Below are 18074 nucleotides of genomic sequence, written 5' to 3'. Positions count from 1 at the left end.
AAAAAAAAAAAAAAAAAAAAAAAAAAAAAAAAAAAAAAAAAGGCAAGAATTGTGCTTACTGTGCTCCCTGTGTAGTCCTTTTTGCCTTAGCTGTTTATACCACCCAGTTGTGGTGAAGTACCTAGGGGGACCTTTGCCTGACATCTATGCAGGTAATTAGAATAGCCTGAAGAGTTTCTAGGTAATTATGAAGTTCAGTTTATCTGCAAGTCATGTGAGAGTGATACTTGAAATTTAGCTCTGTTGTGCTATTAGCTAGATTCTGAACTAGTATTTTTGGGATTGACTTTAATGGCTCCTATCTCTTACTAGAAGTTAGAGACTCAGCTGCCTCTCCATGGACCTACTCCTTTGGTCTGGAGTGTAGGGAAAAAGAACAACTTACTTGTTTTCCTGGTAGTAATTTGGCTGGTTTCAAGTATAGTATTTTCATTTTGTTTCTTTGTTCTTTCAGCTTGTACCTCCTTTTAAACCTCAAGTGACATCTGAGACAGACACCAGGTATTTTGATGAAGAATTTACAGCTCAGACTATTACAATAACGCCGCCTGAAAAATGTAAGTCAAACTATGTATAAGCATAACTTAAAAATAATCAGTTTATAATAAAGCACAGTGTAAGGTTTTTTCTGTTTGAACATGAAAGGTATTCTCGCTGTTACTTATAAAAATCTTAATACAGAAGTGTGCAAGAGTAACTTGATGACAGTGTTCCTCTAAAGAAGGAGTAATTACAAAGTTTACTATATTAGATCACTCCAGGTTAGGTTTTGGGGCATTTTTAGTGTGGAGTTTCATTTGTTTGTTTGTTTGAGATTTTTTTTTGTGGTTTTTTTTGTTTGTTTTGAGTTTGTTTTGTTTTGTTTTCTTTTTAAATAAGGGAAAACACCAGCTTCAAATGTTTGCTGGTTGGCAGTCAAGGTCCCAGTTAAGCAAAGTACTTGGAACATAGACCCTACTTTTAAGCATGTTGACACTGCTAGTGGCTTGGGCTGTCTAGGTTTGGTGAGTTAGACATATTTTAAACTACACTGAAGTCCAAAACAAGGAAGAAGAAAAAAAAAAAAGTGCTGCCAGAGACAAGTGAACGTCTCTTGGGTAGATATCAATTACTTGAAAATGAAATCTTCTATCAAGTCCTGTGCTTCAGCAGAGCTCTTAGAGAAGTTATTAATATAGATGTAACTGCTGTACTTGGCCTTGCACAGAGTTTCGTTGTTGAAGTGAATGTAATTTCACCACAGTTTGTATTTTGGCACCTTCTGCTATACACACAAGAATCATGATCTGACCAGCCAAGCTAGGACTTAACAGAGTTACTTGCCAAACCAGAGCAGATAAAATCTTGCTTCTTATTCTTGAATGAATTTCCTTTTTAAAAGTGGGATTTTTTTTTTTTAATTGGAGGATAGGAAAGGAGGATCACAAAGGTAGACAATAAAGGCTAATGTTGATCACCCTTTCATAGACATAGCTCATTTTCCTGTGTTTTAGGATTCCCAGGTTTAGCTGCAGTTTTTGTTGGTATACAGATATGGAGTATTTTCTGGGTTTTGCATTTTTAGTGTTTCAACGCAGACATTTAAGTGATTGATTTAAGTCTTCCTGCTGTAAAAAATGCTTTCTTCTCCCGCCTATATTGATAAGAATTTGTTCATATTTGTAATTTGAACAAATTTTGCTAAAATTTGGATTAACTTGGAGTCTTTTAATTCAATATCATAAAGTCCTGATCTCTTGAAAGTCCACATGTGGAATGGGAATGGCTATTTATCCGTTGAAGGTTGAAGCAATACAAATTATGTGTATGCTACCAAGACTTCAGGTTTGAATTTATTGAATTCAGAGCAGGTGATTGGTACCAATGCAGGGAAATGACCGACCTACCTAAAGTACCTGTCTTGGCCTCTGGTAATTGTCCTGCTACTGCAACATGAAACTTAGCACAGGCTGAACCCCTACCCTATTCGTAAGAATAATAAAATGGGGGGTGATGATAAGCAGCAGTGCAGAGATGAGCTGTGGCGTTGCTGACATGGGGAGCCCTCCCAGAGAGCTGGCTGGGCTGCCTCACCCGAGGCTGTGATAAGTAGCATCGCTAGCAGCACAAAGGTGAATTTTCTCTCAGAATCACAGAATCATCTATGTTGGAAAAGACCTTGAAGATCATCTAGTCCAACCTAACACTGACCGTTCTCAACTAACTCGTGCCAAGTAGATCTGGAAAACTGCTGCCATGTTTAGCAAACTGCAGTGGCTCAAGGACCACATACAGTTTTCCCTTTCCTGTTTTTTGCAACAGAAAATGATTTCTAATTATTTTTCTTTCTGAGAAAGTAAAGTTTCTTCTCACCTCTGCCTGATATGATTATGCAAAATGCATTTTAGGGATGGAGGGGTGGTAAATGCATATCAGAAAGTTACTGCTGAACTAAAGATCTTTAATAGTTACAGAAATAATTTTTATAACATTTAGGCCAGTTATTTAGATACCAGAGTTTTACAAATCACACTAAGCCAATGTAGAAACTTTATCTTGTATCTACAGTAATCAAACTGATAGCAAACCAAACAAGCTCTGTACATTAACCTAATTTAAATTGATGGTGTAAAAGGGAGAGTGTATTTGAAGTTACAGAACTGAGAGGCACTGTTGAAGTCAAGCAGCCTAATCATAGTAGTTACTCAAACCTGCATTAACTCTAGATTTTATATGTAGAATATATGAGGATACAAAAGATACATAATTCTGAAAGGTTGCATATAAATACATTGTTAGAATAACAGTTTCAATGGGAGTCTTTAAGGATAAGCACTGTTGAAACATCCATGTGAGAATGCAGATCCAAATTCTTAGAATTAGGCAACATCTGGTGCCTGGTTTCCATTGGCACTGTGGGAATTAAGTAAATAAAAATATTTATGAATTTGGCTTAGTCCGTGTTTGCTCTGATCCCAGTAAATACTGTAAAAATAAATAGTTTACTAAAGAATAATATGTTAGAATTTAAACACATAGAACCTGCATGAATTGTTCATTTTGTAGTGGTTTTTCCTTTTAACTCCCTTTGAAATGGAGGAATATTTAAATATATCTATAGCGAGATTATGATTTCCTGAACTCAGCTTAAGAAGCAATGACAACTGGCTGCTTCAATCAGCAGTTGGCTTCTGTGCTACCAGAAGCCAGATGTGCTGGCATGTTTTGATGAGCCTAGAACAGGTAGTAATGATTCAAGTTCTGAGGTGGTAGTCATGATAAAACCAACCAACCAACCGACCAACCCACCCTGAAAAGAAGGGTGACTTATTGAAAGGATATCCTTTCAGTGAGTGTCATCTGCTCTATGAGCATGTGCTTACATGACTAAAGTCTTCCTTTAACTTGCGCCTTTAACTTCAGCATTGAACCCTGAAAGATGTACGGCATGTCAGGTGAATAATAAAGTTTTGTTGCATATGTAATGACATTTTGAACTTCTCCCTTACTACAGATGACGAGGATGGTATGGACTGCATGGACAATGAGAGGCGGCCGCATTTCCCCCAATTTTCCTACTCTGCAAGTGGACGAGAATAACTTTTTTGTTCTGCTGCTTCACTGTCATCTTAGGTTTATCACTGAAAATGATTCCTGAACATCACCACCAGTACTAGATACTATTTAAGATAGCGGGGGCACTTTCAGAGACCGTTCCAAATTGAACAAGTTTCTTTTCAAAACCTACCTAAAATCCATTTTGGTTTGCATGAAATACGAGGTTTTCTCTACTACGCTCTCCTGCTGTTGCTGCTGCCCACAGTCTCAGTGTAATAGCAACGTCAAGAAGTTACTAACAGTTTCTTTGAAGGTAGATGACTTGACTTCAGCATTGTACACTTTGTGCACAAGTAGTCATCTATTTTTCCTCACAGTGGAGGCTAAACAAAAAAATTGTTGGTCCAGCTTATCTTCTTCCAGAAGATGAATCAAAATTGTAATTAGTCTAAAAAGACTAGTCTATAACATTTTCTTGCATCTGTTTGTGCTGGTTAGAACAAGGAAACGTAGGGGTGGTGATGTACATATGCAAGGTTTTTGTTAGGCATATCATTACTTGAAGCAGGTCTCTGTCATTAACATCTGGCTGGAATTTGTTTGGGAAATGTTTGAGAGAAGGACTTAAACTGTTGATATATATAAATATATATATATATTATTTTTTAATTACTGTTGGATACTACAGAAGAAGCAGAAGGGCTGGGCTCACCCAGCCTGCCACTTAGAACTTCCAGGTTCATGTGCAATCATGGAGAATTGAACATTATACATGCAAGAAATGAAGGCATAAAAGCAGCAGTTGAGGTTGTTTAAGGGGTCTTATAATTTGCACCAGATAACATCTTTCTCATGCTTTTCTTTTTCTTTCATGATATACATCACCTCTGATGGCTGAAGAATGTAGACAGGCATAATGGTATTGCTTCTCACCAAAATGTGTGCACCAAGGTAAACAGGTGTTTGCCTTACTCGTTTTTATTTTGAGTTTGTGAATTAGCTTTTTCTCCAGGTGTTTAACTCTGAATATTCTTTTTTTTTTTTTTTTTTGGTTATACTGCAGTAGTATTTATTTTTAGAGATAAGGATTGTATGTGTCATGTTTGCAAATGCTGCTACATCTTAGATAGAACAGGCTTATAGCAGTTAATTTTGTAATATATGGAAGGACTGTACAAGCTGAAGGGAATAATGCACTTTTCTCCCATGTGGAAATTTTAACAAGGCTCTGAAATTGTACATACTGCTTAGAATCAGATTTTTGTGAATGAAATACTGTCTTTTAATTGTTTGGCAACGGAGGTGAGGAATTCCAACTTCATGTGCCAGAGGGTTAAAAACAGACAAAAAAGCTACATCTTGTGCTCCATTGAGGATAAACGTAATGTAAGAGCCTGACAGCACAATAGAAAATTTCTGTTCTAGATGAAGGAATTGCATTTGAACAACGAGACCACAGTGATTACAAGAAAAGCACTTTATTTTAATAATTAAAATAGTAAATTTCTGGGATCAGCCATTCTCCAGCAAAAAAGTCCCGAAACCCAGCGTGTTACGTGTAACCGTGGTACCTGATTGACCGAACTTAACTCAAAACATCACGAGAAATGCTCCACTGATAGGAAAATGTCTTTCCATTTCCGAAGATCTGTATCTAACAGAACATGTGCATAAACTTTAGCTTTGATCTTCAGCAGTGATAATCTTAATAATAAACCCTTTGGTGCTAGGAGTCGGGGCATCGCGCAGTGCAGCGGTAGCGTGCACGTGCCCTTGCTAACGGCATCTGAAAACCCCGACTCCATGGGATTATCACGCGAAGTGTCTCTGCGTTCGGATCTTGTTAGCTCCCACGAAGACTGTGATGTCGCAGAGTATTCCTGGTTGTGCTGTGTGAATGAGTAGATGAGTCTGAAAGGCGAGATGTTCCTACGCAGATGCCTTAGCCTCTTGATGTGGCAGGTGGAGTGCCCTAGCATGAAGCCCACTGCTGGCAGTGCACGTGCTGGGACGGTCAAGGGGTAGGGGGGCATTTTAGCAAGGCAGCTAAAGACGCAGACTAATTTAGACAATTTTTCATGTTTCGTGTTTTATCTTTAGTAACGGGTGGATAATCAGTCAGAAATATGTCATGATGTGAATTCTAACTGCATAGGATCTCCTTCTGTCACCTTGTAACACTAAACACGTGTAGAGATTATCCCTCTACAGAGAGAGAGAGAGGCGCACAGCAGATGCGTTGCAGGTCTCTTCCACACCGGTAGCATAGAGGTGTCTACACTGACACGGTGAGTGAGTGAGTGAGTGACTGAAATAACAGAGTACTTAATAGACGGGCATTAATTAGTTCTCTGCAAAGGCCTCATACTTACTAAAACTACGGTGACTCAAAATCTGTGTTATATGCCTGTGTTTTTTCCCCTGTGTTTTCAGCTTGTAATAGCAATAAGTTTCTTGACCCAGGGCACCTCTAGCTAATGACCAACTGGTGCCGTGCCTCTGGCCAGCCGTTCCTTGTGTGCGGAAGAAACCCTGTGGTTCGCTCACCATCGCGTAGCTAGTTAGTGTGCGGTTTGCAGCAAATATCTGTCAGTGAATTATCTGATAACCTTTTAAGACTTCACTTTACGTTGTATCGTCTGCCTTCCAAAACATCATAGATCAGGTCTGTGCTACAGAAAGACCCAGCAGCCACTTGGTGCTGCCCGGGGTTGGGGGATTCTCTCTCTTACCAGTGTTAGAAACGGATGAAAGACAAAATGGGCAAGCGGTGCCAAGGGAAACTTTTGAAGCTCTTCTTTTGCTGTTCGCAGTTGTGGTCGGGTTTGGACAGGAGGTGGTGGCTGGTTACCCTGGCGAGCCTTTCGAGCACAGTACATTTCAGACTTTGGCTCCAGCTTGTACTGACTTCCATGACATACAGTATGCCCTCTTGTACTGCAGCCATCTCGGAGGAAATAGGTCATTTCTGTTTGGATTTTGGCAGTTTTGCACACAGCTTCGCTTTCCACACTAATCCATCTTCCAGTACATTCCTGTTGCTTAAAGAACATTTATTCCAGTATTGTTTTACGTTTTTTTCCATCTTTACTTGCGGCTTCTTAAAGCTGACTGTTCTTGCAGGGGCCATGTGCTTCTCCTAGAGTACAAAAGTAAGGTCTTTCCTTACTAACTGCAGGGTCTATATATTACACCTCAATGTACACACTTTGCTGCTACTGTTTGTACTGTCTACAGTAGAATTTCCTTATCTTGCTCCTGGTAGTGCATTACAGGCAAGCATGAAATGTAAAGTATTTATTTAAATAAAAACCTCTAAATTGGTAATTGAATTACCTCCCTGTAGCTTTAGAGTTTGTGACATTTCTTGACCTTGCTAGTTCTTTCATTAGATCCATGCAAGATCTAGTCATATGGTTAAGGATATTAAGCAGACACGACTATGAACCCAAGAAACCGTATTACTGTTGGTCATACTTAAACTGTTTATTTCCTTAAGTATATGACCCACAAGGATGTGAAATAACTACAAGAAACTGTTTTTGTACACTGTACATCCTTAGTATTTTTACACGTATATGATAGGGATGCACATTATTTTCCTTCGTACAGACAGCTTAAATAAAGCACTATGTCAATCTGCTACTTCTGTGTTTTTTAATGCTAATTTGTTCTGGAGGTTTGTAAATATATATATATGTTCAAGCTTGCCACAAAGGACGTATTTTTTTATATCTGCACATTACTATTAAATATCTTAGAGGATAAAATTCCTAAGTTGTTCTGTGACAGAGGAAGAAAAACTGAAATGAGAAGGCTATATTGCAGATTACAAAAGATTTCTCAAGTTTTGGGTTAAATATTTACTTCATATTTTAAAGTAATTTTATATAGGTTAGATGTTTCAATCCTGAAATGCACAAAGAATTTACTTAATTTCTTCTTACAAGAAAATGTACATCGTTATTTTTTTATCACTGTATATATAATGATCTGTGCATGTTTAGTTACAAGTTTTATTTGCTGTGGAGTCCTAGTGATAACTGTAACTTGCTGTGACGTATTTCAAATACTGGGTGATCAGTTTCGGCTTGTAAATTATTAAGTTACAGTATTGTAAAAAAAAAGTTTTTATGACTAAGCAAGATGTATCTGTGCTTTGGACCGAGGCTGTTCCCATACAGGTGGTTCATGTTAACTCTACGAGGTGTATATCACTTGTAAAAGTAAATTTGGGTTACACTTTTGAAGCAACGATTACACAGGGCTATGTTCCTGTCAGAACACCCACAATTTAAGTGATTTTTCATCTCATGAAATCCATAGCCTTATAGCCCATAGGTAGGTGATATTCTGGAGTAAGGAATGGAAAAAGTGGGCAGGTGGGCTTCGCAGGGCACCTCGCAGTGGGACTCTTTGAAGCCCGCAAGCTGGTCCAGGGCTGTTGGAACCAGCCGGTCCGGAGGGCTGAGCGTCCCGAAAGCAGTTGGTCATCTGAGATTTTTAGTTCTGTTCTCAAGACTTGAACGCTTCCCTGGAATAGAGGGGCTTCGCCCAGGTCTCACGGGTTTTTTTCCTTGTTTTCCTCCTTTTTTTTTTTTTCTCCCCAACCTTGTAGTAGGAAAGAACATGAGACAGGCAGCCAGCCGTTAGTTCAGCAGTACTAGGAGAGGCGTGACCGGGACTCAGCTGCGGCAGCGGCGGGACTGTCCGGTTGGGTGCATCCCACATCGTGGCATCACGCTCTGGCCGCGGACGGGGGATTTCCTGGGTTTGATCGCCTGGTCTGACACTTGTAAACTTTTCAGAACATAGTGGTTTGTACCCAAATATATAAGTAAGGGTGGGGAGACATGAGACAGGTAGACAAGGTCTTGTCTGTGCTTAGTGACTAATTAATTGCTACAGAGTAGAGTAACTGCTCCAGAGAAATGGATTCCTTCTAAACTCCCAGCCTGAGACGAGTATGAAAACCTCCTTTGGCTGCACATACTCTCAGCCCAGGATGCTTTTGTGGAAACCGAACACGCACGTGCAGGGGGGTGGCAGCAGCCACCTGGTAGGTGAGGCAGACCCAGAAAGGTTGAGGGTCCAGCTGTGCCCCGGGCCGGGGCATGGCACCTCCAGGATCTCGATGAAGCCAAAGTGTTGGGACCAGGTGCCCACATTCCTTTGTGTGCGTAGCCTATAGGCACTTTCTCCTATTTAAACACAGATTTATGCTGTGGAATAATAAAAAATACATTTTTTTTTAAAAAGGCTTGCATATTCCTACATTTATACATGTATATTCTTACCTGTGTAACCATCTATAAAGTAGCGACACTTAAAAAATTGTCAGCCTGATTACTGTGGAAAACACAGAGTTCGACTAGAGAGGACTTTTTTTCATCAGGTTTTCTTGTCCTTAAAGACCTGAGGCCATTTTAAGCATCTTTATTGTCATATTGGCAAAGCAGTTCAGGGAGGCTATCAGATGTGTTTGGCAGTTTAATATGGCAGGAAATTGAAATAGGGAGGAAAAACCACTTTGATGTTAGGGCTGTAGCACTAATTCCTAAAATACAAGGGAAGGAAAGATTGTGTCCCACAGCAGTAACTTACTGCACGTGGTGTTACTCCTATTTTTGTTAAATTTTATGTGTTCATGCTGGCTGAGATAGATTTATTAATGGAGAACTGGTCTTTGTGCTTTTTTTTCCTCTTTACTAGTGCAATGCTACAACTACACTGAAGATAACGTAGAAACCTTTTTCTTATCTACTTAATCCTACAGTAGTTAGCAAAAGATTCAGGTAAATTCTTTGTGAAACAGTCTGGTATTTGGAAAGTAACTTTTAAAAGCACAAGTGTGCAGTTGACCAGAAAACAGCCCTCCAAATATTTTGAGTTCAATAATTTGAAGCCAAGTTCAGCTGCTGCCCATCCCCGAGACTGCTAAATATTTGCTGGTGCAAGAGTCTAGTATTGCTGCTCCAGTGTTGACTTAAAAGGCAAATCTGTACTAAGGGTTCCTTTCTCCTGAAGACTTTATCCAGGGAACGTTTTGAAGGGAAACCTGCTCCATGGGAATTCTTTCATGTCATATGGGATATTTCTCAATCATTCTTAATGCTCTTCTAAGTAAGATAAGTAAGGTGTTGGGACTCTCACTTCTGTCTAGAAAGTGACAAATACCTTGTAAAAGTAAAGTTCCCAGGTAGATTCTGGTAATGAGTTTATGAACAGGAGCACAGGGTGCTTGTGCAGGACGTAAAACAGTCCCCTTCTCCCTCCTTCCTGTGCACACACTTTCCCTTGAATTCAAGAGGACAGAATGAGCAAAGTAAGAATCCAGTTAGGTTTATTAGTATTTCAGTCTGTAAATAAGACATCTATGTTCAATTATACATAAAAAAATTTTATAAAAAATTGTACAAATTATGACTTAAGTCCACACTACATAATAGCTGTTAAAACAAGCCTAGTCTTTTCAGAAAAGTCTCAGCTGTCTTCCTAGGAAGTTTGGTAGGCTGGTAAGGCTTCAAAATATTGATGATTCTGTAGTTACAACCAAATAGAAACCAGCTGAAATTAGCCAGCGAGCGTGCCTGTTTTCTGCAGAGGTGTCTTTGGGTGAGCCTCAGACAAGTTTCAGCCAGGTGCAGAGCAGACCTGAAAGAAGAAAGAGATGGGAGTGTAAGTAAGTAGTCTGTATCGCGTTGCTTGTGTTTCTCATTTGTGGCACTTCAGGCTGCAGGCGAGTTCTCAGAAGAGGAACACAGAGATGGTTAATGCAATGTAAACAAGCGCTGTGCTTCCTGCTGGCCTGCTGTCCGGCCTCCTTCTAAGATCACAAGTCTTACAGGTAGCAAGAACAAGAGCTATTTGATTTCTGAAAAACAGGATCTCCATGAGCTGTAGACATCGTTCATGTTTAGCAGTAAATAACTGAGCTCTTGTTTTGGGGCACGTCTTAAGATCCTGCCCCTTCTCCTTTCCAAGAAGGAGGCGGCAGGTTTGTGCCAGAGAGTGTTTACTGTGAATTGTACAGCATGTGCACAGGGTGGGCACCTGCAGCAAAACAGGAACCTGCTGCCTGGGGGCTGGTAGGAAAGCTCTGGTGGGAAGGCTAATTCGCAGTTTCAAAGCTCTTGAATAGCTCCTGTCTGTGCTTCCTCAGTAGCACTTCAGGACTGAGTAAGAGCGAGACATCAAACTCTGCTGGAGGTGGGGGACCTTCCTAGAATATAAGGCACTGGAGTTCTAAAATTTGAATTTAAGATATGTAAATGACCTCAGAAATAAAAATAAACTTTCTACTTTGGCTGGTTTTGCATTAGAGGACTAAAGGGGTTTGGGTTTTTTTTCCCCCCTAGTTGGTAAGGAAATTAAGGCCAAGTTAAAAAAGGAGGATTTATGAAGCTGAAGTTCATTAAAGAATTAATTAAAAACACAACCATGGTACTTTTTTTCCTCCAAATCCATGCACTAACACCAACTGCTAACTTCAGCCCTGGAAAGCCTTGTGGCTTAAATTCCCAGTTAGTGACAGCCAGAGGCGCCATCCTCCATGCTGCAGTAACCCCAGCATTTGCGTACGGGCAGGGATTAAGGTGGCAAACCCCTCCCTGCACAAACACGCAGCTCCTGAAGAAGTCTCCTGGCAGTCGCTGCTGTTGTGGGTGGCTGACAGCATCCCCCACCACCCCCTTCCTGCCCGCACAGCTGCCCTTGGCCCAGCTGAGAGCCTGGCCTGTTCATGCGCTGCTCTCTCCCGGTGCTACTAAAGCGAGTCTGCCCAGCTCCAGCCCACCATAGAGATTCTCCTTTTTGGCAGCCCTTTTCTGACAGTAGCGTTTCGTACCACCAAACTTCAAAATATTTCTACCCTGGGAATGTCATATGTGCCTCTATCTCAGAAGCTGTCCTCCTCCTCTTGTCACCTACAGCCACAAAAAGCATTTTACTAGCCCTGCCTGTATGTGTGTAAGGCAGGTAGGTACCTGTCCTCCCTGAGCCCTGGGGTGCCTGTCTGTCACCACAGCTCCCCAGTGTTAATGCTTTGTGAGCTGCTGAACCTCGGCTTGATTGATGCAGTGGGCATCTCTTGCCCTGACTACAGCCTGGCCTCAACTGCTTTAAAAATAAAGCGCAAATACTGTCAGAGTCTCAGTGTACCCCACTCTGCAACAGCCCGGGTGCTAAAGCCGTCATTTGAGATGGGCAGTTCTCTAACTAAATGGACACAAAGCTGTCACTCCTAATGTCCAGGTAGTTGGCAAATGAGTTGGTTGTCGGATGTCCAGGGGCAGGGGCCTTCCCAGTCTTTTAAGTTTCTCCTCCTCCCAGGAACACGTTGGTATTCAGTGAGCAGACCTCTGCAGCACAAACTGCCCAGGTTCCTCCCACCACTACCTGCTCCCCTCACTGGCACCTGTTTTAACTGGGTGGTCAGGTATTCTTAGGTGTACAGGTTGGAAGGTTCTGTAGGAGCAGGACCATGGGCATCTGAATGAGTTCACTGCTGTTAACTATAATGGAGGGGAGAGGAACTGCTACCTCCTTGTCTTGTTAGAAAGCACTGGGGTGTTTAGGTGCTTCAATCTTCATTTGCAGAGCTGCAAAACCCAAGGGGGAGCTCTCAGGAGGACCAGGCTTAGCTCCTGAGCTGCTCCCCAGCTCTGCCCAGACACTGTAGAGGAGGTACCGGCCTCCTACAGCTGCAGATTCATAAACTCTGCAGAGCTAAGTATTAGGTGATGCAGCCCTTGAAATGTCATGACAAGGCAGTCAGACACCAAACAGAGGTCTACCTGTATCCACTCTGGTCATAGTATAATTCATAGTCTCTGACTAAGCTCCAGCCAAGGAGTACTAAAGACTTTCTTTTCACCTGCTTAAAAACAAACCAAAACGAAATAAAAAAACAACCACCAACCCTGTTACAAACACCTGGCAGATGCACTACTTCTGTGTGTTTAGACTACATTAGAAAAAAGCTCTTTCCCCACTAACCTTATGCAGTCTTCAGGTCTCCTAAAAACCAGTTGAGGGCCATGTAAGGGTCAGCCCAAATCACTCCTGACAACAGAGACAGATGAGCTACATGTTTTCTGGACATAAAGCTCCCCTTCTGTAACATACAGTGAAAAAACAAGCAAATGGGGCACCTGGGAGCACGTCACGCACTGCATTCATTGCTGGGACCTCACTGAAAATTCCTGATGTAAGAAAACCACGGCTCAGCAACAGCTGTAATTCTGACAGTACCTCTCACTGAGCGACTAGAAGGACAAGGATGGAAATATAGTTGCGGGTGAGTATATTTTAACTTCTGTTTAGAAGAAGGGCCGTCTGTTCACAGATATGCTCACCATTACCCATAATGAGGGAGGTGATAGTTTCAGCAGCTCAGCCCTCCAGAGAGCACAGGGAGCTGCTGGGGAAGGGCTGGCTTGCAGGAGGGGATCTTCAGGGGGAAAGGCAGAGCAGCAGCGCAGGACACCGGCCATAGCTGGAGGTAATCCCCAGGGGCTGAGAGCCCTGTCAGAGAACCCCCTCCGGCAGCCCCGGCCTTCAAGGGGATTACCGACCAGGACAAACACTTCCATCCAACTGATGGACACCAAGGCAGAGCCTGCAAGTGAGGAACATTCCAGCTTTCAGAGCACACTTGTACTGGGTGACCAGCACTGAGGTCTCCAGAAATCTCAGTTTAGATGTTGGTTTGTTATACTATGCACATTTGTGTTTAGTAACTATATAGGAGGGGAGCTAAATAACTCTTATCCTCTTGACTTGTAGTGAGTTGCAATGTAAGAAAGTCTTTCAGAAGTAGAAACTAAAACCAGAGGTGAAATCCCACAATTAAACTTTTGACTACCTTGACATGGATTAATTATTAGTGCCAGCTATTAAATATTAGTGTAATGGCCTGATACACACTCCATGCTGTAAGGCCAGGCCACGTTACCATACAGGTCCTTTTTAGCTCTGTGAAAATGAAAATTATAGTATGAACGTCTTCATCATGTTGTAGGCAGGTGGTTATTCTGAAATAATACTGAGCTGCTTTCAGTAATAGGAGATTTAACATTATTATTTTAAAAGCACGTAATTCACTGCTGAGAATGAGAAGATGTTTCTGAAAGCTATGGTACTCATCTTGGTTACTCCTTCAACAAGAAAACTAAAAGCCTTTTAACTTCGTGTTGCCTGTAAGGGAATTCAGCACACAGCAGTATCAGGTGTTTCTTTTATGATGCTTTTTTTTCTTTTTTTTCTTTTTTTTTTTTTTTCATTCACTGTAAAAGCCAGAATTTTCCTTACAGCATCAAATGAGTTTTCCATGAAAAACAGACTTTTAACACACCAGAATGTAGCTGGATTTAAAGACATCTTTTTTTTTTTTTTTCTCTTTCTTTCTTCCTTCCTTCCCTCCCCTCCCCAAGCAAACACTAACATTAGAAACAAAAATTGCAGTGGTAGTAACCTGAATTTTGAAGTTTATTTGTTTGTCAATGCTTTTTTTTTTTTTTTTTTTTTTTTTTTTCCCCTCTGGGTCAGGTAGATCAAAATAAATCATGCAGTTTTAAAATCTGTAACTTTCATAGTTAAACTCCCCAAAAGTAACTCTTACAAGGAAATAGGCACAGCTATAACTATGTAGCAGTACTGTAACTCCAACAGCACTGCTCCAAATACAATTATTTGTGTTTCCTTCAACATGACACTAAGTTTTATGATTTATTACAGAACACATTGTAGCCTTTGTGAAGAACTAGATTCTGCTACCTCAGAAGGAAAATATTACTGGAAGAGACAAAACTAACCAATTCCAAATCAAAAGATCTGGATAATCACCCAGTGATATCACCCAGTAATTTTTGGTTTGGATAAACACCCAGTGATCCAGACCAAAAAAGTATCTATGGTAAAATCTGAGTTTTTCTAGAAGTTCCCACCTTGCTAAGAGTGACATGTCCCCCCTTTCCCTCCAATTTAAATCTTTAAGATTTTTTTTTTTAATTCTGTCATGTAAACCTGTCTTTGCTGAGAAATGCTTGTCCTAAATTTTTAAGTTCTTAAAAAAAAAACAAACACAAAAAGCTCCCAACAACTTCAAACCCAAAAATGTTTCAAACACTTTCTTCTCCCTTTTGTCTTGAAGTGTTTGCCAGATTCAACCCACATCTGCAAATAGTTTTATTCCTTCTTTCCTCTCCCTCCCCTCTCTCTATATATAGGATATAGAAAAAATACCTACTTCTGCTCATTTCTCTTTATCCATCCAGGTTTTTACTTGATTCCATCTGTGTCCTGTTTGAGATCTGCATCCCATTTTTTTTCCTGAAATATGCAACTGCAGTTACTAGCGGCTTACGTTCCAAGATACAATAACACATAGTGTGTTTTACATCATTTTTCAAAGATTGGGTACAACTTGTTTCTTCCCCCTTCACCCCCAACTGATTATAAAGGAAAACTGTTGAACAATACAGCAAAATGTGGAATATGATGTCACTTTCACCTTTGATCAACACTAATTCTGCATATGATTTTTAAAAAAATATATATTTCTAGACTCATCTTTCTGTAGTTAAAATCTCCTATTTATGGCGAACTTTTCTTCAGTTTTCTTAAACCAATTGTCTGATATTCCAGGCAGCTCTTTAGGGCTGAATTCCAATTCCCAGAGAACCATCGTTGCTTTAAATAGCTGCAAATAGATTTTTAGGATTCATTTTGTAATAATTTTTTTATATCATTCTTCTCTTCTGAGTGTTCTCAAGTTAAAAAGTATCCTCTGGAGCACAATTAACTTGTAATAAACATAAAGGAGGAAGCTTTTGCCAGTGAAGTCTTGATAGCAGTATAATATCTGAATGATTTTTTCCTCTTTTGTATCATTTTTGTACTTCTGCCCATCTTCATAAAAGCACACTTGCTTCCAGATAAAATAGATTATCAATAACAAAATCCCAGTGGACCATGTAAAGTCATTACCAAGACTGCTTCCCTTAAACCAGAAATTTTAACTTTCTTTTCTGAACAACCACCTCCTTAAACTATCTTTTAGACAGAGCACTATGGTTGCCCTGAAATTTGCCAGTAGGTACTGCATGCTGATACCCTTACACTATCTTGAGCTACCAGGTTTGTCTACTACAGTAGGAAATCCTGTAAAACCAAACACACTGACATGATTAAAGGCATAATAAAGTACGGATTTTATTCTCCTAGGTTAAACATTTACTAAATTCTACAGCTAAAAAGCCTATGAAAAACAGTATGATTTAAATATTTTAAAGTTCTGTTTACTGCTAGGTGTGCTACTGGCCTATATTTCCTACACTGCATGTCTTTTGTTATCTTGTTAACAGAATTCCAGTCACCCTGGGCAAACTCACTAGTTTGCAAGTTAGAAAACGTCATGCTACGGTTGAAAAAGTTCATTTACTTGGTCACAGAACAAGAGTTTGATTATTTGATAGCTTTACTGAAAGTCTCATTCTATGCTTGTTACTTCTCCCCCTTTTTCTGAAACACGTTTGAAAGACAAAGACCATGCAGCCCTCTCCCTTATTTCCAAAGCACCAACTGACTGAAGAACAGTGGTCAAAAAAAAAAAAAAGCAACAGTCAGTCCTGCTACAGATACAGTGCAGTGATTCGTGCTTGGGCAGACTGGTTCACATTCACCATCTCACACTTGGTTGAGTGGTCATGGAGCACCAGGAAAGCTAAATGACTTTTAAAAATAAGGGGGGGAAAAAAAATTGCAAAGCGGGCTTAAGTCTGACAAATATCAGTAAAAAGCTCAAAGAAATTATCAACATCAAGCTACTGTTTAAACGTTAATGCTGTTAAAAGAACAGATTTCCCTTTTCTCTAAAAAAGGAACACAAAATCTTCTGATAAGAAAGCTATGAAATGTCACCAAGAATAACTTCTGCTGGTTTACTGTCGCTTCAAAACACTTTCTTCATTTAGTTTAGGTTTAAGTGAGACTCAGGCCCAGCTACCAGTCTCTTTCCAATTGCATGGATTTTTATTTTTTGTAAGGTAATGCCTTATTTAAAGCAACAACAGCAACAAAATCCAACAGCTGAAATGAGACTGCTGGCAGATTTCTCTGCTAAAGCTGCAGAATATTCCCCTCAGACTTGCTTTTCTTTTGGCACAGTACCTGTGTTCGCAGAAACTGCACCTCTTCTGTAAGCAGCTGCTTCTCTTTGAAGAGCTGATTCTGTTTGTTGAGCAACTCCACTAACTGCTGGGCAGTGGCCTGGCAGTGCTTGTCAAGCTGCTGTAACCTGGAAAAAAATAGATAAAAGGGTTGCAGAGCATCTGAAGTTGGAGTTCATGGTAGAAACTTTGATGTTTGCACTGGCGGGTGCAGCTCCCAGATGACAGAGCTCAGTCTGGTGGTTGGGCTGAGAATAAAGTATTACTCCTAGAGCGGGCAGTCAATATATTTTATCTTCACACTTTAAAATGAGCACTTTTAAAGGTTTGCACTTCTAATTTAGAAGTTTATCATGACATGACAGCAAATTTGCTTTGCCAATGTCATCACTAAAGACTGCAGGGCTGCATTCCGACACCTGTAGCTAAGCAAGCTGCACACTCTAGCTCCTTCAATAACCGTCTTCCTGAAACACACACTAGCCCAGATTATGAATCCAAATGCCCCAGCCCCTGGATGAACTGGACCTGAAGCGACAACATTTTTGTTTTCCGTCCACTGCTCTTTGGAACCCAGACAATGTCCAAAACTTGTTACAGAACACATTTCAAGTAAGCTTAGGGTTGATTAAGCATGTCAGTGTAGATTCTTTAACAGTGTAACAGGGATCCCTGGGAAAGGATGCAAAGAGCCCATAACTCCACAGGTCCTCCTCATCAGGGGCTGCAGAACAGAGGGAACAAGCTGGCAGGTATCAGAAGGAACACACAGAGGCCTTTTGCTTACACTTGAGAAACAAATGCCTGAGAAGGGACAACACTGCTGTAGATAGGGCAGCTGCACCTTTACTTCTTCAATTACAACAGCCACTACAGCTTGCTATGTTCCCAGTGACTGTTTATGACTCCAGCCAAGAAAAATTTCTAAAGTCTGCCTAGGGCCTGTAGTGTGGGACGTAAACATGTCCCAGGAAGCTGGAAATTGTGTTTTTACATTAAATGCATTTCACTCTTTAAATAGAAATATCTTTAATTGGAAGTCCTTTCGGATATCTTAGAAGCCTCTGTTTTTTAAATAACAGTACTCTAGAGAAAAACCTACGCATCTAAACACTATGAAGTTAGGGAGCATGAACCAACTCTGTTTTTGTCAAGGTTAGTTCTAGATCTAAACTTTGCACTTGTTTTTTTAAAACTATTTCTGGCTCAACATGTGATTTTCTCTCTACTTTCAGCTCCATGTGGTAATTTTGACTTGTACAGCTGTTAATAACGCAGCTAAACTAATCACTCGGAATATCCACATTCTTAATAGGGATTGTTAAATAACTGCGTTATTAAACACCCCCAAATTTCTTGATAAAAAGC

General features: G+C 40.4%; 2 protein-coding genes across 3 annotated transcripts in view; one reads left to right on the top strand and one right to left on the bottom strand.

The window, feature by feature from the left end:
• The window catches only part of AKT3 (AKT serine/threonine kinase 3), a 144140-nt gene extending 136958 nt beyond the window's left edge, over nucleotides 1–7182 (top strand). For both annotated transcript variants that reach the window (XM_026844478.1, XM_026844479.1), the window contains 2 exons: nucleotides 455–557; nucleotides 3494–7182. In XM_026844478.1, coding sequence (XP_026700279.1) covers nucleotides 455–557; nucleotides 3494–3579 — 189 coding nt within the window. In that variant the 3' untranslated portion in view covers nucleotides 3580–7182. The remainder of the gene's footprint in view (nucleotides 1–454; nucleotides 558–3493) is intronic.
• A 923-nt stretch (nucleotides 7183–8105) lies between these two features.
• SDCCAG8 (serologically defined colon cancer antigen 8) overlaps nucleotides 8106–18074 on the bottom strand; it is a 108853-nt gene continuing 98884 nt past the window's right edge. Inside the window, exons 18-20 of the mRNA XM_026844588.1 lie at nucleotides 16708–16834; nucleotides 14786–14868; nucleotides 8106–10191 (exon numbers count right to left, since the gene is read on the bottom strand). Of these exons, the coding sequence (XP_026700389.1) occupies nucleotides 14818–14868; nucleotides 16708–16834 (178 nt within the window). The 3' untranslated portion in view covers nucleotides 8106–10191; nucleotides 14786–14817. The remainder of the gene's footprint in view (nucleotides 10192–14785; nucleotides 14869–16707; nucleotides 16835–18074) is intronic.

This window comes from Athene cunicularia (assembly GCF_003259725.1).
Source record: "Athene cunicularia isolate RWA chromosome 3 unlocalized genomic scaffold, athCun1 chr3_part1, whole genome shotgun sequence".
NCBI classification, from domain to species: domain Eukaryota; kingdom Metazoa; phylum Chordata; class Aves; order Strigiformes; family Strigidae; genus Athene; species Athene cunicularia.
Note: the sequence above shows the minus strand (reverse complement) of the source record. Positions and strands in the feature narration are given on the sequence as shown.